This window comes from Mustelus asterias, chromosome 2, assembly GCF_964213995.1.
Source record: "Mustelus asterias chromosome 2, sMusAst1.hap1.1, whole genome shotgun sequence".
Lineage (NCBI taxonomy): Eukaryota > Metazoa > Chordata > Chondrichthyes > Carcharhiniformes > Triakidae > Mustelus > Mustelus asterias.
The window spans coordinates 144,282,834-144,309,463 of record NC_135802.1 but is presented as its reverse complement, the minus strand read 5'-3'; the positions used below and the strand labels follow the sequence as shown (position 1 = coordinate 144,309,463).

The following is a 26,630-nucleotide window of genomic DNA, read 5'->3' as shown; positions in this document are numbered from 1 at the left end:
CGACCACAATCCCACCCAGGCCCTATCCCCGTATCCCTACATATTTTACCCATTAATCCCTCTAATCTACGCATCCCAGGACACTAAGGGGCAATTTTTAGTATGGCCAATCAACCTAACCCGCACATCTTTGGACTGTGGGAGGAAACCGGAGCACCCGGAGGAAACCCACGCAGACACGAGGAGAATGTGCAAACTCCACACAGACAGTGACCCAAGCCGGGAATCGAACCCAGGTCCCTGGAGCTGTGAAGCAGCAGTGCTAACCACTGTGCTACCGTGCCGCCCGTTCTAATACATGTGACAATAATAAATCAAATCAATCAGATGGAGTTTCAGAAATTCTGAGCTCAGTTCAATATTTGAACTGAATCCGCAAACAGTGAATGAATAATGATTAGAAGACAGAATTCTGAATCAAAAGACCAGGGCCTGGAATTAACACAGGGGTTCTCCCAATCTCCCCGGTATAGTGACAGCAGAAGATAGGCGGAGACTCCAGGAAAATATTGTGAACAGCCACTTAGAACATAGAACATAGAAAAAATACAGCACAAACAGGCCTTCGGCCCACAAGTTGTGCCGGTCATGTCCCTACCTACCTAGGCTTATATATAGGCTTACCTATAACCCTCAATCCTATTAGGTTCCATGTACTCATCCAGAAGTCTCTTAAAAGACCCTATCGAGTTTGCCTCCACCACCACTGATGGCAGCCAATTCCACTTACCCCTGACATCTCCCCTGTACCTACTCTCGTAGCAGCCATTTCAGCCCTGGGAAAAAGCCTCCGAGAATCCACCCAATCTATACCTCTCAACATCTTGTACACCTCTATCAGGTCACCTCTCATCCTTCATCTCTCCAAGGAGAAAAGACAGAGCTCCCTCAACCTATCCTCATAAGGCATGCCAACCAATCCAGGCAACATCCTTGTAAATCTTCTCTGCACCCCTTCAATAATTTCCACATCCTTCCTATAATGAGGCGACCAGAACTGAGCACAGTACTCTAAGTGGGGTCTGACGAGGGTCTTATAAAGCTGGATCATTATCTCCCGACTCCTAAACTCAATCCCTCGATTGTTGAAGGCCAGCACACCATATGCCTTCTTAACCACCTCCTCTACCTGCAAGGCCGATTTAAGAGTCCTATGGACCCGGACCCCAAGGTCCTTCTGATCCTTTACACTGCTAAGAGTCTTACCCTTGATATTATACTCCTTCATCCCATTTGACCTGCCAAAATGGACCACTACACATTTATCCGGGTTGAAGTCCATCTGCCACTTCTCCGCCCAGTCTTGCATCCTATCTATGTCACGCTGCAGCTTCTGACATCCCTCCAAACTATCCACAACACCACCAACCTTCGTGTCGTTGGCAAAATTACCAACCCATCCCTCTACTTCCTCATCCAGGTCATTTGAGGGTTCCGCTGATCTCCCATTGAAGTTACGATGGAACGTCAGGGTGGCATGGTGGCAGAGTCGATAGCACTGCTGCCCCACAATGCCAGGGACCCTGGTTCAATTCTGGCCTTGAGTGGCTGTCTGTTTGGAATCTGCACATTCTCTCCATGTCTGCATGATTTTCCTCTGGGTGCTCTGGTTCCCACCCACAGTGCGAAGATGTGCAGGTCAGGTGGATTGGCCATGTTAAATTGCCCCTTAGTGTCAGGAGATTAGTAGGATAAATATGTGGGGCTATGAGGATAGGGCCTGGGTAGGATTGTTGTTGGTGCAGGCTCAATGGGCCAAATAGCCTCCTTCTGCACTGTAGGGATTCCATGGAACCCTCTAAGAAAATTCTATCCTGTAAACCTGGTTTAGGTTAGCTGCTAAAAATATATTTACCATTTCACACCTAACAGTCTCACCCGACAGTGTAATGCCTGTGGATGTTCTAGGTGTAGCTATCAATGCAACCTGCTAAGCAGCAGATGGAGATTCCGATGCTAAGTGCATTTTGCTTTTAAGCAGCTTGGAACAGTCAAAACCTAATAATTCAATGCTGCTTATTTGTCCAAAAACATTCAAATTATCCCAAAATTTGAACTGAGGAATTATACTAAAATGGTGCCATAGCATCTCTAAGGGCAATCCACATTTGAATTAAGCAACTTTGAATTAGCAGAAGTACACTACATGTATGCTTTTTTTTTTACAGTCACCATATTATCACAACTTTTATAAGCCATTTTATTAAATTAAGATTGGCTATCCCCAAATTCTGGATGCACTGATTGCAAATTCTATGCTTCTATCTCCATAGAATCCATAGGATCCCTACAGAACAGAAGGAGGCCATTCAGCCCTTCGAATCTGCACCGACTCTATCCTTCCCCTGAGTCCCTGGCGCTGTGAGGCAGTGTACCACCGTGTACACTGTACTAGCCAGTGTACCACCGTGCCACCCCTGTGCTAACCACTGTGCCACCATGCCACCCCATTGTTAGGCATAAAGTGAAATGTTTCTTCAGATTTAGTGGTTTTACTACATGGATGCATAATTGAAAAGAAACACCTCTGGAATTTTTTAATATAACTATAAGATTTAAGGTGTCAAGTAATGTAAATAAAACTACTTAAATACCATGTTGCTGAGAGCTGGTAAGAAATAGATATATTGTCAGAAGGAAGGCTGTTTCAAACAGCCCCATGTTGGCAATAGTTCCAAGTGCTTGTCCTGTCAAAAACATAAAGAAAAATAGTAAATGTGTTATATATTTCTTAATTTCTGAAAAATTGTTAGTTATATATTAAATCATGCACTCTTGGAAAAACAAAATGAGTTATTATAAGTGCAGTTTTTGTTTTGTTTTAAGAAAATGATCTAAGACCACAATTAAATCTGAAAGAAGTGCACTCTATTGCTTTGCTATTAGATCACAGTAGACCTGTAAACAATCAATGCACATATTCATTAACGGAAGGTCTGTGATATGGGTTTAGAACTTGTCAATTGTGACGATACAGTGCATTTCGGAAATGTATTTCAATCATGTTTCTCTGAAGTTTTTTCAAACAGTTTTAATGCTGTTGTAATGTGGGAGCCGATATCCTCTATTGTTCCTGAAGCAATGTAATGGGCTTCTTGTTTATTTTTAATCTGGGCTAATGCAGTGTCCTGGGGTTTTATTACCCTTTTGGAATTGTTGGGTGGAGCATGGTTGACATATCAGGTGCTGCCTGGGGATAGGTTTTTTTTCCCCCAACAGGAAAAATCCAAGGTTTTAGTTTCATTTTGGCTCAGAAGCTGTTTAGACTTGAGGCAGATGGCGGTGTTTCTTGTCTCTTTCTCTGGAGCGGAACATTCTGCTGTCTGTGACTTGCTAGCTAGAAACTAGCAGTATCTTCATCTCTCTCTCTCTCTTGAGGTGTGCTGAAAGTTCCAGGACCAGGCAGCTTCAGCGTTTTAATTCAACAGCCAAAGGACTCATTCACAGCTGGTGTTAAATAGCTGCAAAATCCAGCATCACGTGATTATATTTGCTTTCTGTGGCAAACCTGGAAAGGGGTGTATGTTGGTGGGTATTGTTTGATTTGGAACAGTATAGTTAGCTGTTAAGGTTTATACAATATCATGGTTGTGCCTTTGTCGTTGGTAAAAGGTGTGCACATTTTTCTTGTTATATGTTAGCTGCGTTCTCAAGTAAAATTTGTTTGATAAAAGCTTCCTAGTGGCTTATTTGAATCATACCTTGAGTGAAACACCTTATGCTCACCCATGACAAAATCAAAGCACAAAACTTATGGTCTAGGCTGATTGGAGTTTCTGGCCTGGATCATAACGCAATACTCTGGACAACCCCACAATCCTGGGTAAAATACATATCCCTGTGAAAAGTAAGCCTGTCCAAACTTTCAGAAATGAACACATCCAAAATAGATGCATCTATCTCCCAAATGACTACTTAAATCCTGAGAGAGCACTTAAATAAAATAATTGGTCAAAACTATAATTAAAGATGGTATTTAAGTGGTTTTTAAATTTATAAAATGTCTGATCAGCTGTAATTGTCAGTCTTTGCAGGAATTCAAAAATCCAAAATGTGATGCCGTATTGATTTATAAAGTAAGATGAGCGTTTTTTGTTAATTTTAATGAGGGAATGGTTGTTCAGAGCTGCCGAGATTTAATTGCTTTCTATACAGATAACAAAAGGAGCAATAAGTCAAGAAAAGAGCAAGTTATCAGTCACTAAACCTAAGAGAAAATAATAAAAGATGCGCAGATTATGTGGGTTAGCCATGTTAAATTGCCTCGTAGTGTCAGGGGGATTAGCAGGGGATACAGGGATGGGGCTCGGTGGGATTGTTATCAGTGCAGATGCAATGGGCCGAATGGCCTCCATCTGCCCTGTAGGGATTCCATGATTCTATGCAATGTCTCACACAGGTATTAGAAGTAAGGAAAGTTAGAATCCAAATAAAATTCAAAAGAATACACAGTTAGCAGTCCTTTGCTTGTCTTTGAGGTATAAATTGTTAAACTTTCTGGTTGGTTTAAGTTATCTGATGCCTTAGAGCAGGGGAAGTGGTGGCTTAGTGGTACCGTTATTGGACAAGTAATCCAGCAACTCAAGACAATGTTCTGGGGACCCTGGTTCGAATCCCATGATTCATGGCAGATGGTGAAATTTGAATTGAATAAAAGTCTAATGATGACCATTAAAAGTCTAGTGATGGCCCTGTTGTAGATGTATATTCTAGAGGAATTCAATTGCCATGACTGTGGTAATCATTGCTGTCGAACAAGTCATCTTATTTTGATATCTCTCTCAGGAACTTCTGACATATTTCAGAAACCAACAACGGATGAGGCACTTACACCCTCCACAGGAGTTTTGGGTGTCCATTGGCTCTATATCCTGCGGGTGGCTCCCCATTGTTTTAATCGGATTACAGTTGATTAAAGCACTTTGCATTTTTAATATCTTCCTCAGTGTTGGGTATCGGTGTTTGTGGATTACCAGAAATCTCTCTTTTCCTTCACACTTCCTTGGTGAGGTCTTGTTTGCTTTCTCACCTTCACCTTGGAAGATGGCCTCAATTTTAAAGCAGTTTGTGATGTCTCCATTCAAATTACAGAATTGCAGTTGAAAATTTTTTGAAATAATTTTTTTCAAAAAGATCAATTTCATGACCGAGTTAAAATCAGGACTTAAGAGCTACAGTGGAGCTTTGCACTAACACCTTCAGTAGGGATCAAGTTAAAACACTGATGTTTAATCCAATGTTCAGAAATATATTGGTTCTTTGCTTGCACTTTGTGTTTTAGTGTTCTTGGAGTTGATAGAGGATTGGAGAAGGGGGTTTATCAGATCTATTTTCCGGTCCCGCACACTACGGGAATCGTAGCGGGGGGATGGACAATTTCATGGGCCATTTAAATGTCTGTTGACCTCAGGCAGGAATTTCTGGTTTTGGAGTAGACATGACTGGAAAATCCTGCCCCTTGTCTAATCCGTCTCCCTTCAGATCCTCTGGACTCATGTCTTCTTTCTTCTGCTGTTGAGACTAGTAGAAGTGCTGCCAAGCTATAACCTTTGGTTTATCGTTCTCATGGAGTCACCATTGAAAGTAGCTTCATCAAGGCAGTGTTATGCAGGATTATGGCATGCCACAGTTGCTCAGGAGATAAAAACAGAGAAACATAGAAACTAGAAGTATGAGAAGGCCATTCAGCCCTTCGAGCCTGCTCTGCCATTCATTTTGATTATGGCTGATCATCAAATTCAATATTCTGATCCTGCCTCTCCCCCAATATCACTTGATCCCTTTAGCCCCAAGAGTTATACCTAATTTCTTCTTGAAAATCACATAACGTTTTGTCCTCAACTACTTTCACCACCCTCTGGGTGAAGAAATTTCTCCTCACCTCCATTCTAAAAGGTTTGCTCCTTTTCCTCACTATGGCCCCTTGTTCTGGATTCCCCACCAATGGGAACATTCTTTCTGAATCTATCCTGTCTAACCCTGTTAGAATTTTATAAGTTGACACATCTGCCATCCCAGGAATCAGCCTGGTAGACCTTCGCTGCACTCCTTTATTGCAAGGGCATCCTTCCTCAGCTAAGGACACCAAAACTGCACACAATACTCCAGATTTGGCCTCACCAATGGCCTATACAATGGAGGTAAAACATTCCTATTCCTATTCTCAAATCCTCTCGCTATGAAGAGCATCATACCATTTGCCTTCTTTACTGCCTGTTGTATGCGTGTGCTTACTTTCAGTGACTGATGCACAAGGACGCCAAGGTCTCACTGAGTATCCACCTTTCTCAATTTATACCCATGCAAATAATAATCTGTCTTCTTATTATTGCTATTATTGGGGAGACAAAACAATAAGGGGTTACCAAAGGCCCGTACGACTCCTCAGCTTTCCTTTCAGGGCTTGCCCCTTGGCAGTGATGCCTTCTCTCCGCTCCCTGCCATCCTGGATGTGCCACCATGTCAGTGACACCCTGGCAGTGGTACTCTGTCACTGCCAGCGTGGCAGAGGGAATGGTGCCAGCTACTTCTATGGCTGAAAGCCACCTCCAATGCAGGCATGCTATTCTAGCATGAGAAGTTGAAGAAGACCCACTCTCAAAGAAAGACACAGTGAGCCAAAGGTCTTCAGAACAAAGCACAAGCCTGTTTTAAAAATGTGCTAGTACTTCAGATTTAATCAACTGTGAAGGGAAACAAGAACAAATAAAGCTGCTGCCTGCCGTGAAATTACCTGGGCCTGTCAATTTGGAGGCTCTGAAGTGTGAAATTGCATGTAAACAAAACATTTCAAAGCCTTTCAACTTTCTAGGCGGGCTCAGAGACTAGAAAAAAGTGCAGTGTTAAAAGAGTGGGGCTGAGTGAACAGTTGTGGTGAAAAGAGGGAACACTTGAGGCTTATTAGAACATGAACTAATTGTATCAACCATGAACTGTTTGATCTGTTCTGGAACTGCCAATCAGGATAATTCAAAGGGGCCAGGCTGCACCTGCAGCTCATTCAGTGTACAAAAGAAAATCTCTCGACTGAAAGTGACATCTGCTGTCAGTTGGAGGACTTCAAAGGGATTGCTTACACTTGGAGCTTCTGAGGGAAAGCAAGGGAATTCCTCTACTGAATGTGGCATATCCTGCCATTCAGAGTACTTCAAAGAGGTCTGGTCACACCTAGGGTTTCTGAGAGTGAGCAGGGGAGTCACTTTTGTAGAATGAAGTACTGCTCTGATTTTGAAAGCTCCCAGGTGTTCAGGGGGTATGGATATTAAAGTGACCAGGTCACTTCAAAGGTTTCACAGTGCATGGACAAAGCGTACATTTTCAATAGAAACCTGCCTGAGATCACCATGTTAAGAGTCATCACCACATTTCCCAGGGCAAGAAGAGTCAGGCCAGCCATGAGACCCCCATCCTGGGGGAAAAGTCCTGAGGTCAACCCCTTCATCCCAGCCCGAGCCCACCCAAGCCCCAGGTCCCTGGGGGGACCCTCTCTCTACAGCCTGGCAGCAGCAGAGGGACACATGAGCTCATAATTTACCTCCATTCCCCCACTCGATGGGGAGGTGATGGTCTAATGGTACTATTGCTAGGTTATTAATTCAGAAACTCAGCTAGTGTTCTGGGGACCCAGGTTTGAATCTCACCACGGCAGATGGTGGAATTTGAATTCATTAAAAAATATCTGGAATTAAGAATCTCCTGATGACCATGAAATCATTGTCAATTGTCAGAAAAACCCATCTGGTTCACTAATGTCCTTCAAGGAAGGAAATCTGCCATCCTTACCTGGTCTGGCCTACATGTGACTCCAGACCTACAGCCATGTGGTTGACTCTTAACTGCCCTCAGTAGCAGAATTAAGGGTTATGGCGAGCGGGTGTCTAAGTGGAGCTGAGTCCATGAAAAGATCAGCCATGATCTTATTGAATGGTGGAGCAGGCTCGAGGGGCCAAATGGCCTCCTCCTGCTCGTAGTTCTTATGTTCTCTCACTTTATCTCCAACTATATAATCCATCTTCAGTTCTGAAGAAGGGCCAAATGGACTCGAAATGTCAACTCCCTTTCTCGCCCCCCTCACCGCACCACCCCGCCCCCCCCAACCCCAGATGCTGCCAGATCTGCTGAGTTTATCCAGCTTTCTCTGTTTTTATAGGATTACTAGGCCATTTTATAGTTCGAAATTGAAACTTTTTAAAAAGTTCATACAGATAATGGCCAAAATTCACCACAAAAAAATTCCAAGTCCCCAATGTGCTGGAAAATGGGAATAAATCCATTGGTTTTTTTAAAGCGTGATTTCCAGAATGAATCTCCGACCCTGCGCAATGCAAAGTGCCCTAGTGGGATTCCCTCTGGAAACCTGGGGGTGGAGCCTACCCCCATCAGAGAGGCTGGCAGCATGGTGCTGAAAGGGCCACTGCACATGCACCGACCTGTCAGAGCGGAGATCGGCACATGCGCAGTGGCCCCGAATTGTTGGCCTCCCGATCGCTGGTCTTCCGACTTCCCACCCACCGATCGCTGGCCTTCTGGACCTCCTTGGGCTAGCCTCTATGTCTACCCCCCACCCCAGGCCAGCCCCAATCTCCCCGACATCCCCCGGTTGCCCTGATCTCCCGATCCCCCCCATCTGGCCAGCCCCGATCTCCCAATCCCCCACTCAGACAGTCCTGACCCCCGCAATAGACCTGCCCCGCCCCCCCCCCACACCCTCATGGCCACCCCCAATCACTGCCTCCCTCCCTCTCCCACTCATCCCAAATGCAGTGTGGCAGCGGATCCCCCCCCCCCCACTAGACCTTGCTCCTAATAGGCCCCACCTCCTCTGACCCTGCCCCTTCAGCAATGCCTGATGGGAAATGCCAAAGTGCCCTGTTAGCAGTGCCAGTTTGCCCCTTGGGCAGTGTCAGGCTGGGACTGCTTAAGGGGACCTCGCCCCTTACCCCCGACCTCCTGGGATGGCCTCAATAGCCTCTCTTCCGTCCAGTGGGGTTGGGCCACCTGTTCCTTGTTAGTACATCAGTGGGGAGCAAGAGTAAATCCCACTGGAGGGAACCACTCCCAGCTGGAAGGGGAAATGCTCGCCGGCCCAGAGACTTCAGACCCGGGGCTGCTAATGAAATGCAAATGTTAATTTCCATATTGAAATCAGCTCCGCGTCAATTTCTGGTGCGGAGCTAATTAAGCTGTAAAACTTCGTGCCGGAGACTTGCGGAGGCCATGACGCCCAGCAGAAAGCCCGCAAAATGGCCCCTGCTGATGTCTTCTGGCCCATTGTGCTACTCAAGCAGTGCAGCAGGCTGGGAGAATTGCCCTTAACATCATTTGAATCTGTCACCAAACGCCTATATTCACTGGGACCACAATGACTCCATGCATCATTTGATCAATATTAGCTGCGTCCCTTTAACTGTTGTGTTAAACATTTGCTCAGGACACCCCACTGCAGCCCCTTTCCAGAACCTAGTTGGTAAAATGGATGTTTTGTTAGCCTCACGAAAAGTTGTGCATCCCACAGCTGGATGAAAGAACCTGATAATATTTATGCTCTTTAAGTGGCTTATTATTGATGCTTAAAGAATCAGTGCTGCACATGTCTTGTGGTTGACTGATTTCATTTGTCCTTTCCTTGGTTAAATAATACTCTCACAAGTTTCACATTTCTCAATCAAATTATCTGACTATTTCAACAGTAGACTCAAATTGCATATAAAAATTAGCAATTGACCTAAACTAATGAAAATGTAACCCTTTACTATCCCACTCTGTGAATATTCAACATGTTCCCCTTCCCCGTGCTAAACAAAATGCCATTTTAATTACAGCAAAAATATGTGAGTAATGGCATGAAATATTCATGCCTTCAGTATATCAAAAGCTATATGATGTGGCTGTAAAATTAAAACACACTTGAGATGTTATCATTCAGTTCTGATTCAGTCTGCGTCACAAACCTCACATTTACACTTTATAAAAATACTGTAACGTCCTGTCTTGACTTTTATTTTGATAAATAGGACTGAAGGGAGGCACGGTGGCACAGCGGTTAGCACTGCTGCCTCACAATGCCAACTATCCAGGTTCGATTCTGGCCTTGGGTCACTGTCTGTCTGAGGCTTGCCTGTACTCCCTGTGTCTGCGTGGGTTTTCTCCGGGTGCTCTGGTTTCCTCCCACACACCAAAGATGTGCAGGTTCAGTGGATTGGCCATGCTAAATTTACCAATTAATGTCTGGGGGACTAACTAGGGTAAATACATGGGGTTAGGGCCTGGGTGGGATTGTGGTCAGTGCAGACTTGATGGGCCGAATGGCTTCCTTCTGCACTGTAGGCATTCAATGATTGTATGAAGTGTACCTTAAACTTTCTGAAGGATTTATTTTAAATTAAGTTTTCACTTTAACCACCAGTTGGAAATGAAAGTGTGAGTGATCAGCTACTTATTTGTTGTTGTTTGTTTGTTGTTGAAGTTTGTTGTTAAGAATGATCTGCTTTGATTTAAAACAGTTTGATCATCTGATTGAAACCATGCAACTCTTCTGCTAATTTGTAGATAAAAGTGAGCTTTATGCTTCAAAGATTGTACCCAGAGAAATCCAGATATACAAATGAATAATTGGAGTCTCAAATGAATAATTGAAGATCTCAAACGTGCAGCATAAATAAAAGTCATGATCACAGAAATGGGTGATCTGATCACAAAAAGGCAATAGTTAACATTAAACTTTCCTGTGTGGCATATTAATTTCCAAATGGAAAATATCCCTGTGAAACAGATTACATTGCAGAGAAGACATTTCAATTTAAAATTTACACATTTTCTGAATTTGCTTAATGTGCAATCTTAGAAAATTCTACATTTGATAACGATACCAAAATTCATCATACACGCTGCACTGTTGAATTGTCAAGCATCTGGTTTGCAAAGATAACATCAGTCCCTGTAATGTTTATACTTCATATTCAAAGTGCATTAAGCCAACATTTTAAATGGAAAATACTGCTTACCGTTTCAGACAATGTGCAGCTGCCCTGTTAGAGGAGGTTCTGACACTCCAGGCTTGTTTGCAGCTTTTACTTTAATAAGGCTGTGAAAAACTCCTCCCCTGTCTTCTCACTACCAATACTGGTGAGCACCTCCCGGCAGCCACAAGACAGGACCAATTAACCCTTGGCACGCTGACTGAATTTTAAAACCCCAAACTAATGTAGGAGGCCACTTTAACAATGTCAGCTATAGCTAAGAAACCAGAAGGACCGTTACTGGTCAAAATCAAATCAAATAATGTTTGCAGTCACCTCTTCATGCATGTACTCGTGCGACATCTTCAAGGGACTCTTCAGGAGAAACAGTTGAAAACTGCCACAGATGGACTTGCGGTTGGATAAACAAGGCTGGACTGTTCAAACATTTGTGGCACAAAATTCAGATACACTCACTTTATAGAAGCTACAAGTGGCCTTAAAGGTCCATAATGGTAACCCATTACGGTGGCACAGTGGTTAGCACTGCTGCCTCACAGCGCCAGGGACCCGGGTTCGATTCTCGGCTTGCGTCACTGTCTGTGCGGAGTTTGCACATTCTCCCCATGTCTGCGTGGGTTTCCTCCGGGTGCTCCGGTTTCCTCCCACAGTGCAAAGATGTGCGGGTTAGGTTGATTGGCCGTTCTAAATTGTCCCTCAGTGTCAGGGGGACTAGTTAGGGTAAATGCATGGGTATATGGGGATAGGCCTGGGTGGGATTGTGGTCCGTGGGCTGAATGGTCGCCTACACTGTCGGATTCTACGATACTATGATCCACTATCCTATATGGTGTTACACTTTTCAAAAATACTGTAACATCCTGTATTTGTTTTTATTTTGGTAAATGAGATTGAAGTGTACCTTCAGTCTTCTGAAGGGTATATTTTTAACATTACATGTTTCAGTTTTTACTTTAACTATCAGTTGGGATGAAAGTGTGAGTGATGAGCTTTTTATTTGAAAGGGTTAGCTGCCATATGGAGAGGCATGTCCTGCACGCGCACACACACATGCATACACATGCGCACACACACGCACACACACACACACACACACGCACACACACACGCTCACATGCACACACACACACACGCACGCACACACATGCACACATGCTCACATGCACACACACGCACACACACACGCACGCACACACATACACATGCACACACACACGCACACACATGCGCACACACACACACACACTCAGCATCTGTCAAATGCATACAAAGTAGATAGCTCATGGTGTGATGCAGTGCAGAATTCTCCCATTTTTAGACTATGGTCAGAATTCTCCAACCTGATCTGCAGCTGGGATTTTCCAGCCCCACTGCTATGAACAGAGATTTGGCTGAGCACCAAATTCTCCATTCTCGCCAGCAGTGGTGACAGGGCGTACGATGTCGGAGAATTCCAGCCTAAATGCGGTGGCAGATAGCTTTGGCAGCACCTTTCCTTCTGGCCGAATGGCAGGATCCCGTGCCAGATTCTGTGCTTGGAAGCTCATTAATTATGCAGGCACATGCCCCTTTAAATCTCTTGGCGTGCCAGTGGCTGGTTCGAACACCTGGCACTTCAGCTGGCAATTTCAAAGGTCCCAGCGCCATATTTAAACATCTCACTGGCACGTCCCTGCAGCAGTCAGAGGCAGGGACAGCCCAATCTCCAGCACTCTGAGGGCTTGCTGGAGATCAGACTCCTGCTCGGTCCCAGTCAGATGATGAGCTGCCAGTTCAGTGGTGTGTGGTGAACCATAGTTGGTTACCACTATGAGTACTGAACCATAGATGGTCAGCACTATGGGTATTTGTAGATATGTTACTGTTGTCACTGTTGGGGTTAGGGTTGGGCTGTTCTACCTGTTGATATTGTTCTGTGGTACACTCCAGTTGGCTCCGCCTACCTGGAGGAGTATAAAGGTCACTGCACTGCCTGGTGACCCTTTAGTCTGGGATTGTATTGTATATAGTATGCTCCATTCTTGTTAGTAATAAAAGCCTTTATTTCCCGGGTACGATCCAGCCTCCCCAGTAATTTAACCGCGCATCATGGTGGAGATGCAACAGCAGGCGACACAACATCAGGCAGATGTTTGAAAGTCACTCAGCAGACTAGAGTGGGCAATGGAGGAGTCTGCCCACATTCTGTTTGATGTCATGGTTCCGACATGCGAGCACCTCGAGGCTACCATGGGAAGGTCAGTGACCACCATGGAGTCCGAGCAAATCCTGCCTGATTTGCAATCAGCCCCGCACTCCATGGCCACACACTCTGGTGGGCACCATCAGCATGTAGGCCACACGGAGACGAAGGACCTTGACCTCCCTCCAGGTGCCCCATCTCCTGCAGGAGGTACGCCAAGGCCCTCTGGAGGATAAACATCAACCAGACAACCCAGTGGCCTCCACTCAGGATACTCCTTGAGTGTTTAGCTGCTTACAGTCCCCTCTGCTCATGACTGCACTAACTCCAGCAGCTCAAGCCGTCAAGGCTGCTTCTGCCCCTTAGCTAGAGACCCTTATGAGGCCGTGCCCCTCCATGGCCTGTGTAACCACAGAACGTCCACCTAGGTTTTTTCTTAAAGTTTATTTATTAGTGTCACAAGTAGGCTTACATTAACACTGCAATGAAGTTACTTTGAAAATCCCCTAGTTGCCGCACTCGGCGCCTGTTCGGGTAGACTGAGGGAGAATTTAGCATGGCCAATGCACCTAACCTGCACATCTTTGGACTGTGAAAGGAAACTGGAGCACCCGGAGTAAACCCACATAGGCACTGGGAGAACTCTGCACAGACAGTGACCCAAGCCGGGAATCAAACCTAGGTCCCTGGCGCTGTAAGGCAGCAGTGCTAACCACTGTGTCATCACTAGCATCAAGACAGTCAGCAGGCTGCCTCCGCCCTCGCTGTGGATGTCGGGGCTGCTAGTGGTATAGTTAGGGAAGTTAAACATTTTGATGTCACCTCAGGGTCATGGGTACTCTATCACTGAAGAAATTTCACTTTTTGGAAACCATTCCATAGGTACGTGAATATAATGGTCTAATGAAAGCATTTTGGTTTGGATCTTTGGAATCCTCTTATTCCGAGGTTAAGCCTTCCTCCCACTCAGAATGTCCCCTTTTACGATTAACGTTCATGTGATGTCACCCTCAGAGCCACTTGGTACCAGATGCTGTGTGTTGTCAGATATACGTGTGTAATTCTTAATTCAGAGTGTATGATGGCTGAGTTCTCAATCCTTTGTCCTCAAGCAATAGCCCTGAGGGGCCCATCGGATATGTGACTCTCTGCACATCTGGGTTTTCTAACTGATAGTGTCTCAAACCAGGACATGCAGTTTAGAATGAGAGCCACATTTCCTTTGCGGCAGTATTTGTATCCCTAAATGACATGGGGTACGCCCAGCCTCAACTCACATCGCTGTTCTTCTTTGCAGGACTTTAAGTTGACAGAATGAGCACATTACCAAGACACCGAAGACCACAGCTAAGTGCTAGGAATGGGTTAGCAGACCTTTCAATTAAGTCCTAATTTGATGTCAATTATTCAACAGAAGCCACTGATATATAAACGGGCCACAGGGGACATTGGGTTGTTGGTGGAGAATTGTGTGTGGAGTTGGATCAAAGGTATTTTATGAAGAAGCGGAACTCGTGTCTCCTTTACTGAACAGCAACTGAGAGGCTCACACCGTGGTAGCAGAGAATGGTTGTTGGTTTCAAGTGAAGGGCTGCAAGTTAGGACATTTTTTGACAAAAAAGCTTCTCTAAAATTCTAAATAAACAATGGAGTAAGTAGGAGACAAAAAAATGGTGGAACACAGAGTAAAAGTGTCAAAATATGACTATCCACCTTTATTTTCAGAAACTGAACCTTATGACCAATGGAGAAATGAAGTCAAGATGTGGACTATAGTAACTGCTTTGGGGAAAAGGAAACAAGGTATGGCCTTGGCTCTTTCTTTACCCTATAGAAGTAAAAACAGACGGAAAGTATTTTCTGAATTGGAATTGGAACATTTGAACTCGGAAGAAGGTTTGTTAACCCATTCCTAAAATTAAGATCTGATCCTAGTGAATTGTGAGATTTTAAAGCCCAGTGTGAATTCAGGACCTGTCCCCTCAGCGATGGTCTGGCTATTTCCTCTCACCGATAGTCTGGCTATTCCCTCAGAAGTCACAAATGGCTTGAAGGGCTAGGGAAGATTTCTCCTGATGATGGGACTTAACTTTGACTCCTGTTGGAACCTTTCAGCTATGAGGGTATCATGGGCACAACTCCCATGTCTCCCCTCTTCCATGACATCATGAAACTCATGTTGTCCCTCAAAATCCCCCTCGGCTTCCTGCACCTCCTCACCTTCATCTTCCAAGGCAGGTTCCTCCTCCTCCAGTTCACCCTCTAGCAGGGCCTGACCTATCTGCATGGCCAGATTGTGAAGGGCACAGCAAACCCTCCCTGCTGCACATTGCAGAGAGCCACCTGAGCTGTCCAAGCATCTGAATCGCACCTTCAGCAGTCCAATGGTCTGCTCTATGAGGGAGAGTGTGGTGGCCTAAGCAGTGTTGTACCTTTCCTCAGCTGGACTCCATAGAATCCCATTCACATCCATATGTCATCCAACTCATTATGTTCCTGAGCTATTTCCTCAGATATAACTGTTGTTCCCTCGGTTACTACCGTCCACAAGTCTGGAACAATAGTGGCCCCATTATTATTTGAACATGAACTAGGAGTAGGCATTCAGCCCCTTTCCGCCATTCAATAAGATCATGGTTAATCTCCTCTCGGCCACATCTCCAGCTTTCTGCCCACTCCCTACAACCCTTCATCCCTTTACTTTGTTCAGTGTTCCGGCGTCCACTGCACTCTGGTGTGGAGAATTCCACAGATTCACGAACCTTTGAATGAAGCAATTTCTCCTCATTTCTATTTTAAATCTGCCAACCCTTTGGGCAATACAAGTCAAGGTGTGCTTGTTAGGTGGATTGACCATGCTAAATTGCCCCTTAGTGTCCTTAGGGGACTAGCTAGGGTAAATGCATGGGGTTATGGGGATAGGGCCTGGGTGGGATTGTGGTCGGTGCAGACTCGATGAGCTGAATGGCCTCCTTCTGCACTGTTGGGATTCTATGAACTCACCATTTCAGTTCATCCCAACATGACACCCTGAACAACTTGCATCACTTCAATTTCTTACTAGTTTTAAGGCTTTGCCATGAATCACCAGCATTCTATGCTTAAGAGCTATGAATTTACTTATGACATGACATGCTGGAGTGCCTTCGCAGTTGTTGGTGGTGCATATGATTACAGGATTCTTTTCTATGAAAATAGTACTGTGGCAATAAAACTTTAGATATCTGTATTATTTATTGCCTATTTTACGAGGTCCTTTCACTTTTTCCATAGCAATCCAATGATTCAAGCCAATGTAATTATAATGTTAATGTAAGTTACATAAACATTTCAAGCACTGGACTTAAAATTGCATTATATGTCAAAGTGTTTGACATCTTGGGTTTCACTGGATTTGAACTGTGTCAGTTAAAGATCATGTGATAATCTATCCGGCTGTAAGTTCTACCACTCTGTGGAAAATAGGAGTGCAGCTCCCAATGGCACTTGGTTTAGCAGCTGCGGCAAGTAACAAGTTTCAGCAGAGGCTTAATGTGGCAATAAATGATAAATTCATCACCGTCTGCTACCATGAAATAAGGTTCAATGAATAAACACAACAACGCTGCCTTTAGGTCTCACACCTATATCCCTTTGAGTCTAACTCATTGGCAGAATTGTAACATCATTGAATTTATTCATATATCCTTTGCATCGATGACATGGTGCTTGCAACAAAAATCAGCAGTTTTTAAGGAGGGAAATGGATCAACTTCCTGAGGTGGGATCATATCCAATTATCTTTAGTAATGCTCCATGTCATCATTCCACATCCAGCAAGCATTATGAAGTATGTGCTACACTGAATCCCAGGGTTTTTTGAAGTATTCATTCATAGGATGTCGCTGGTTGGGCAGCATTTATTGCCAATCCCTAGTTTCCCTTGAGAAGGTGGTGGTGAGCTGCCTTCTTCAACTGCTGCCGTCCTTGTAGGGACACTCAAGGTGCGGTTAGGGAGGGAGTTCCAAGATTCTGGCCCAGCGACAATAAAGGAATGGTGCTAGACTTTGAAGTCTGGATGGTGAGTGCCTTCAAGGGGATCTTCCAGGTGGTGGTGTTCCCATGTATCTGCTGCCCTTGTCCTTCTAGGCTGTAATGGCTGTGGGTTTGGAAGGTGCTATCTAAGGAGCCTTGGTGAATTCCTGCGGTGCGTCTTGTGGATGGTACACACTGCTGCTGTGGTGGACAGAGTGAATGTTTGTGGACAGGGTGCAGCACTAAAAAGTGTCAATCACCATTCATATAATTACTTTGACAGGAAAATATCAATTGGTTATTTATAACATTGTGCAGACGTTGGGTGGAATTTTCCCACATTTTTTCAAAGGGTGTGATCTTATCGGCCGTTCACGCCACGAGGTCAGAGAACTTGGTGCCCAGCTAAATCTCCATTCACTGCAGCGGGATGGGAAAATCCCACTGGTGTGAACGGCCGTATCATTCCAGCCAAGATGTCAGGTTCTGAGCTCTCCGGCTGACAGTCCAGTTTTTACTCCAGATATTGAATCTCTCTGAATTTAAAGAAATGAGTGGGTAGGATTTTCACCGTCAATCTGATGGGATGAGACGGGCAAAGGCTGCTCCACAGAGATCGGGACATCATCTTTACAGCGTGTCCCATTAGAACTGAAGTTCGACTCTCCACGCCCCATGCAATTCCACCTCCCCCTCCCACCCCCACCACCACACCTGCTGGGCAATCATTGGGAGCTCTCTCCCCACCCCCCTAACACAGAACTATTGCCTGTGTCCTCCCCCACCTCTCAATGTCCACTCCCCAACCGTGCTGGCAAGGACCCCCCCCTCCCCCCCCCCCCCCCCCCCCCCCCCCCCACAATGGCTTTGGTATTCTATCCCCCACCACACATAACAGAAAACTGCCCCACCCATGTGGCTCCCCAGAGGACCCAGTGCTAGGGCGCTGCTTGGGCTTGCCTGTCTCGGCCTGTCCCTGAGGGCTATACTTACCTTGACACCCCCGGGGCATACCCTCAACTGATTCACATCTTCAAATAGTGGTTGTAAACCTTGTCGACTTAATGTCACACCAATGAGGTTTGCATATTCAGTGAGGGAGGATTATGTGGCGGGGGTGGCAGGAGCTGGGCAGGATAATTAGATTCAAATATATATTTAAAAAATTAAAATGATGTTCTCGTCCTCCTTTGGGTGTGAACCTTGTGATGTGACTGGTGAGAGGTGTGGAAAATTGGGAAATGGGATTTCACCGGCAAGAAAGGCTTTTCCTGATTCTTGCCGTATATTCCGCTGTGTCGCCATTTTCCCAGATGGTGAATAAGGGCTGATAATTGTTCCCCCACAACACTGGCTTGGGTAACTGCCTCAGCCCTCATTAACATGTTCTGCACATTGCTCCATATGAATATGCTGACAGTAAATTGATATTTGGGTGGTTGGTTAATACTTGCAACCCAGAAAAACTGCACAAGATCGTTTTCATTCTATAGAAGTAGAAGACTTTCTCCTGTCTGGGATCATGATATTATTCAACATCATTATTTGATTCAAGGGATGTCATTGGGTTTTATTTTATCAGTAATCTCACAAGGTCAAAAGTTAAATGAGCAATATAGTGGAATGATTGAACAATATAGGTCTTCACTGTCATTGAGAAGCATTGGTATCTCCGTGTGACACAACGTTTAAGATGCCAGAGGACAAAGACTGAATGGCTCGCGATTGTGTTTGTTTTCTTCACCGGCAAGTCTGAAGACTCTGCCGATTACTGTTTATGGCCGGAATTCTTCAACTTCACCCCTGGCTGGGATTCTCCAGCCCCACTGCAGTGAATGTAGTTTTGGCTGAGCATCAAATTCTCCGTTCTCACTGGCAGCGGTAGCAGGACATGCGAGATCAGAGAGTTCTGGCAAATATATTTTCACAATGCAACACAAGTTTATCATCAGATTTTAATAGCTCAAAAAACTCATAAATGCACCAAGATAGAGTGGGAGAATGATGAAAGGACAGGATTGAAGTCAATGGAAAAGATTCTTGAGAATCATGTGCAGAATATAATAAGTTATGATTCATTATGAACCCATAATGCACTCCTGTCCTGGCAGTGGGCTAATGGTATTGTCACTGGACTAAAAATCCAGAGACCCAGGGTAATGCTCTGGGGACCTGGGTTCAAATCCCACCACAGCTGATGGTGAAATTTGAATTCAATAAAATCTGGAATTAAAAGTCCAATGGTGACCATGAAACCATTGTCAATTGTCGTAAAAACCTATCTGGTTCAGTAATGTTCTTTAGGGAAGGAAATCTGCAATCCTTACCCAGTCTGGCCTACATGTGACTCCAGACCCACAGTAATGTGGTTGATTCTCAAATCTTAGGGATGGGCAATAAATGCTGGCTCAGCCAGTGACACCTACATCCCATGAACAAATATTTTTTTTAATGCTCCTTTTATACTAATGATACTATCCCCAGGATTTGTTGATCAGACATGTATCAGCAGCTGAGCAAAAAATGTAGATTGAATTGTTGATCTGAATTTTTCAAAGAATGTTATATGGCACAAAAACTCAATTTGGCCTTAACTCAAGAACTAGATTACCCCCTTCACCCAGAAGCTGTCACACAACAAATTCTGTTGTGCACTAGGATAGGATCTATTTCAAATGAGGAAACTGAGGTGAAAGAGATTTCTGATGTCTTTAAGTCACTTCTCCAGAATTTCCTTGACTCTTCCTCCAATCCACCTACTGAGCTTCCATGAGGTTTATATGTAATCTGTGAATCAGTGAGGCTTCAGATGCAAGTTTCTCATTGTTTTGCACTCATACTGCACTGAGCAACTTATATGGATAAAGAGTCACAGCAACCATGCCCGTCAACGCTCCAGGAGGAGGTAAAAAGCTTGAGAGACCCTAAAGAGTCCCGCAGCTTTGTTGCTAATTCCTTGCTTCTGAAAATAACTTTCCAGCTTTTTTCTCTACTTGAGCAGAGAATGTGCGATGCTTGTTTTGGGTGTGTTCCCTAGACATTTGGAAGTCCCTGATTGTTGAGTGGCCGTGCAAGTTTGTGCATAAAAATTGGTCCCCAACCCTTTTCTTATGCCAAAACAAGCATGACAGGGACCAATTCTTCCCTCCCCAGACAATGGTTAAGGCTTCAGGACAAAAGATATATTATCTGAGGAATGCAGCTTGTCAGAGTTCAACAATGTGACTTGCAAAATCAGATTAATTTCCTGAAATTTTGCTTCATTTCCCCTGGGAATTGCAGACATTTTGCAGACCTCTGTGTTTCTGATCGTTTATCATGTGTGATTTATGCATTTGTGTCCCTCAAGAGGTTGTGTTCGGAAAAGCCTATAATTGAACAACTTCCATGTTGAACAGCTGGAGACAAATTTGATGGGATAAATGGTTACTTCGCTGTTCCTATTTTTCAATGCTTTGTGCTCAGATAATTTAATTACTGCCATTGTAAGGAGGAGGATTCTTTACAATAAGGGGAGAAACAGGGGTCCTGCAAAAAGAAGGCCAGAGGCCAGGTAGTAGTCTTTATCTCTCTATTTTTCTAAGCACTTCTATCCTGCAAACAATAAGTGAAATGTTTAACTGGCAGACCTCCAGTGGCATTGCTCATAGTGAGCAGAGGTTATACTATTGTAAGAAGATAGGGGAATGATAGAGGAGCACCATAGTCCATCAAGGGGCGCTTGTGAGAGATGCATGTTGTGTACTTGATATGCTATGCAGAGATGACACACCAGCTTCAATGTGTGCAGAGACTTTTTCAGCAGACACTCATAATCAAACGTGAACAATTGAACACTAAATGTGCTCAGAGATGGTGAGGATAGTGGACTAGATTTTTGATCAATGCATGCATTTGCATGATGGAACCCAGGGTAACTTTGGCCCCTATGCTGTATTTCACAGGAGCCGGTGAGCTGTACAGAGATACCATTGAATTTGAACTGAAAATTGGGCGATTGATGGTATCGCAGTGGCTCTCATATAAGTGAGGAGGGGCTGGGGATGTGCAATTATGTTTTGAGTCAGAGTTGTTCAACTGTGTGGGACGATGATCACCAGGCTGATCAAGAAACTTCGGCAATGTGTTGTAATTTATCCTGTATTTTTTTAGATTAATGGAAGCAGAGGATGTCTCAGCAACTGGATGGTGCCGATCAAGCAGACTTCTTTGTTCTGGGTGGTGTTGAGCTTCTTGAGTGCTATTGTCGCTTTTCCTTTCCATGAGTATTTCACCAACCTCTTGACACATGTCTTGGAGATGATGGTGAGGCTTTAGGGAGTCAGGAGGTGAGCCACTTGCTGCAGAATACCCAGCCGCTGACCTGCTCCTGTAGCCATAGTATTTATGTGGATGTTAAAGTTGATTCTCTGGGTGAACCTCCAGGATGTTGATGATGTTCAATGTCATTGAATGTTATTTAATATTATAAAATTAGTAAGGCTCTCTTGTTGGAAATAGTCATTGTCTGGCACTGTGTGATACAAATGTAATTTTCCACTTAGCAATCCATACCTTTATGTTGTCCAGGTCCTGCTGAATAATGGTAAGGTATCTCTCATTGCCTGAGAAATTGTGAATGGAGCTGAGATCTGTGTAATCATCAGTGTAAAGTCATGTTGCTGATTTTAAAATGGAGGAAAGTTCATTGATAAAACAACTAAAGGTTGTTTGGCATAGGATATTACCCCAAAGAATTCCTGTAGCAGTGTCCACAGATGGGATCATTTACAACAAGAACTGTCTTCCTTTGTGCCTGGTGTGACTCCAGCCATTGGAAATTTTCCCCCTGTTGTCCTCAATGATCGCTATTGATTTCAGCTTTGCTGGGGCTCCTTGGTGTTACACTTGGTCAAATGCTACCCTGATCACAAGGAGAGTCACTCTCGCTTTGCCTCTGTAATTGAGCTCTTGTGTCCATGCTTCGACTGAGTTTGTAATGAGATAAGGAACTGAATAGTTCTGAAAGAATCTAAGCTGTATGTGAGTAGGTGTCAATTGATGGACACTGCTGAGGCTCCTTCCATCACTTTGCTGATGATTGAGAGTAGGTTAATGTTATTGGATTTTGGATACCTTTCAGCAGGTCTTAATGAAGTATTTGTAGTCTTAAGTAGGTTAACTACACAAATTTATTATCTACAAGAACAATGTTCTTGTAGATAATGAGGGGCACAGATAAGCTAGATAGTCAATATCTTTTCGGAAATGTAGAAGAGTCTAAAACTAGAGAGCATAGGTTTAAGGTGAGAGGAGAGATACAAAAGTGTCCAGAGGGGCAATCTTTTCACACAGAGGGTGGTGAGTATCTGGAACAAGCTGCCAGAGGTAGTAGTAGGGGCAGGTACAATTTTGTTTTTTAAAAAGCATTTAGATAGTTACATGGGTACGATGGGTATAGAGGGATATGAGCCAAATGCGGGCAATTAGGATTAGCTTAGGGGTTTTAAAAAAGAAAGGGCAGCATGGACAATTTGGGCCAAAGGGCCTGTTTCCATGCTGTAAATCTCTATGACTCTATGACTCTAATGTACATTTATACAGTAAAGGGTTCAAGTGAGGAGTTGGCTCCATGCTTGCTAACGCACACAGCTCTGTCCAACACTAGGCTGACCCCTAGGCGTTGGCCATGAGTTCTCTTACATCACTGTGTAGGCAGTACTCTACTCAGTCTCATATTGACCCTATATTTGCCGGACCCTTATATTACAAGACAGAAAGTGGGTTGGATTTTTCCTGTTTTTATGTGGACAGCACATTGGCAATTTTCTACATTGTTGGGTAGATGCAAGTATTTTAACTGCAGTAAAACAGTTTAGCTGTGGACACGGTTATTTCTGGAGCACAATTATTCAACATCAATCACAGCCAGGATACTCTGGAAGTCCATGACTGCTGCTGAGTCCAGTTTCATCAGCCAATTCTTGATATCATGTGGAGTGCATTGAATTAACTAAAGACTGTGATGGGGATTGCAGGAACTCACTGAGAAGGAGACTGGCTGATGGTTATTGTACACAACTAAGACTTGTCTTGTGCACTCACATGCTAGGATTCACCACCATTAAGTATGGCTATGTTTCTGGAGCATTCTCCTCCAGTAGTTGCTTAATAGTCCACCATCATTTATGTTGTGGGGTCACTTAATACAGCCTATACCATGCAGCCTTTGCTGTTTAACATGCATGTAGTCTTATGTTGAAACTTAATACCTCATTATGAGGAACATGTGCTGCAGTTCCTGATATGATCTCCTGTCTCCAGGTGATCTTAAACAAGGAGGAGCACTGACTCATCAGCTCAGCCAAAGATAATCAGCAGATTTTCATGTCCATGTTTGTCCAAGGGTCTTCATGGGTTGCGCAGTCAATATTGAAGATGCCCAGGGATATTCAACCCCCCTATCCACCCACACTTGCTCTTTCTTTGCATGCTACTGTCACTTCTGCTGGATCTGTCCTGCAGGAGAAAAAGAATATGTCCACGGATGATGATGGAGGAATCTGGAACATTGACTGATAGATATCATGCTGTAAGCACGATTGCTCTGAGCAATAGCACTCCCAACTTTGATAACCCCCAAATGCTATGAAGAGGACCTTGAATGTGTTTTTGTTGTGACATATTTCTATAGTTGGGTTGCAGCCTAGTGACCCATCTGCTTTTGTTTCCATTTTTTAGTGGTTTGACAGAACTGGCTGACTTCAGGGTCAATTAGGAGTCAACCATGTTGGTGTGGGACTGAAGTAACACATCGCCCAAGCTTGGCAAGGTTTGTGGGTTTCCATTTCAGTTGGATTTTTATCCAAACAACCTCAAGGTTACTTTTACTATTATCAGCCCTATTTCTAGGGTTTTTCTTTAAACTGAACTAGGTTTTTCAAACTGTATTGGAGCTGAATTTAACCCACTTAATATCCAACCACTAGCACAGAAATAAAATCTTTCCCATGTTCCCATGGACCATCAGGTGACTGTGTCAATAGCTCAGAAGCATAACATAGTGGTGAGTAGGAGAGGAAGGGGGTAACTTATTGATATTGTCACTGGACTAGCAATCCAGAGATGCAGGGCAATGCTCTGGGGACCTGGGCTTGAATCCCACCATGGCAGGTGATGAAATTTGAATATGATAAAAATCTTGAATTAAAAGTCATGAAATGACTGTAGATTGTTGTAAAAACACATCTGCTTCACTAATGTCCCTTTAGGGAAGGAAATCTGCTGTCCTTACCTGGTCTGGCCTACTTGTGACTCCGGATCAGACTCTTAAATGCCCCTTGAAATGGCCTAGCAAGCCACTCAGTTCAGGGGCAATTAAGGATGGGCAATAAATTCTGGCCCAGACTGCGACACCCACACCCCTGAATAAATAAAGAAAATATCATATGATGATGCATTCACTCACCTTGACCACCCACATAAGGTCATGAAGCTTTTGTTGGCGCCTCCGGTATGCCCTCACGGTCAGGCTCTTTACATTGGTCTCATTATCACCTGCCTCAATACTCTTTGAAGGGCACTCCTTAGGGACATCCTGGTTGTATATGGAAATATGGCCTCTCTTCTTGTCCACTTGTCCTCCATCACTGCATCCCTGAACCAGGGAGCCCCTTCCATGATTTCCCTTTTGCTCTAATTCTTCCTGTAGCCAATTGCAGCCCTGGCAGTCAACAGCATCTTTCTTTTAGTCGGGCAGCTCCCCTTTAAGAGGAGAGGACTGCCTTTAAGAACAGAAGGCTAACTGGGACACTCGCTAGCCTCTCGAGCTGCAACGTCTCTTGTTGAGAGATCAGCACAGGGCATGCTCAGCTAAATATTGTAACATAGAAATGAAGAAGCCTCGGGTGACTATCTGTGTGAAGTTTGCACGTTCTCCCCGTGTCTACATGGTTTCCTCCGGTGCTCCGGTTTTCTCCCACTGTTCAAAGGTGTGTGACACTGCATTAGTTTCAATTTACATTTCTGGAAATGTCAAATGTATCATTACTCTTTGTATGCTGCAGGTTTGAAAATCTTCTAGCCTTCCTCATTCCCCGCAACTCTTCATGCTCTATCTGTGCCAACTCATGCCACTTCATGCCCCCACCCACCCTCAAGGCCGCACAACCTCTCCCTCCTAATCCTTCTCCAAAGTGTCGGTAATAGTTCTGCCATTGTTTCTGGAACCTTTTAAAAGAAAACCACTTAATTTTCTCATTGTACACTTTACTTGTGCCATTTTTAGTTTTCTCTGTCCTATTTTAACACTTCTAAGTGTGACCCAAGTGTCTGAAGACAAGGGGGCGTCAGGCTGCTCTATACAGATATGGGATGGTAACAAGCAATTTGAGGCTACTAAATCCAGTGATAAAAAGACAATGGACCGCATCTCTGGACTAAGAATCTCCACAGCTTTGGTTTGCTGCGTGCCTTTCTTCTGTGAAGGAATTGACCAGAGGACTCAGGTGCTGTTGCCTTGAGAGAAGACAGAATCTTCTCCTGTTACAGATAACATGAGGATATCAGGTGCTCCTTATAGATGCCAGCTCGGATTCAGTTCAGGAGAAGCACTCCTGCGTCTGAGTCGGAAGATTCCAGAGCCTTGAAAATGAAATTCTAGCTGATACTTCAATGCAATGTTGAAGAGGTGTTGCATTGCTGGAGGTGTCATCCTTTGAATGAGATGTTAAGCTGAGGCCTCATCTGCTCACTAAGATGGATGAAAGAGAACCCGTAACATTATTTTGAAGAAGAGCAGGGGAGTTATTCCCAGTGTCCCGACCAATAGTTATCCTTCACAAAAAAGCAAATTCCCTGGCCATTTGAGTCAGCTTGCTGTGAACTAATCTGCTGTTGTGTTTCAACAATTGCAGCAACAAAGGATTTCAAAGAAAAATATTTCACTAGTTGTGAAGCACTTTGCGATGTTCGGGGTCATAGAAACTGCTCTAGAAATGCCAGACAACAGTGAATTACTGGTACTTCTTTATTTTCCAGACAGCATTTCAAATATCCTGCAAACCCTCATAAATGGTGGCTTAATGTCAGTTTTTATTTTATCATGCTCCTGTGAAGTACTTGTGGGATGTTTTACTACAGTAAAGGCACTATATAAATGCAAGTTGCTGTTTGTGTCCTGGTGTATGGTTCCAACAACAATAGCCTGAATGCCATCAGTTCCAGCCTGCATGTTAGAGGTCAGAAGCTACCTCCAAGTCTCTGAGTTTTGCAGCTGAAAGTAAAAGTTGCACTGCTTAGAAGCCTTCTCTGATGTTACTGCAAGGGATTGAACACTGCTGCCGTTTCTGCCATTTGATTCATATCTATGGACAGGATTTACAACGCCTTTGTGCGAGTTTCCAAACTTTCTTCAGCCAAGGGTTGGTCTTTCCTCAACCTTGTCTGCAAAGGAACATCCTTTTCCACGTTTTCTG

The 26,630-nt window shown here is 44.2% G+C and overlaps 1 protein-coding gene across 1 annotated transcript in view; it reads right to left on the bottom strand.

Moving 5' to 3' along the window:
* The window catches only part of LOC144511908 (collagen alpha-6(VI) chain-like), a 103,153-nt gene extending 92,080 nt beyond the window's left edge, over positions 1-11,073 (bottom strand). Inside the window, exons 1-2 of the mRNA XM_078242364.1 lie at positions 11,004-11,073; positions 2,595-2,687 (exon numbers count right to left, since the gene is read on the bottom strand). Of these exons, the coding sequence (XP_078098490.1) occupies positions 2,595-2,661 (67 nt within the window). The 5' untranslated portion in view covers positions 2,662-2,687; positions 11,004-11,073. The remainder of the gene's footprint in view (positions 1-2,594; positions 2,688-11,003) is intronic.
* Between the last annotated feature and the right edge of the window lie 15,557 nt (positions 11,074-26,630).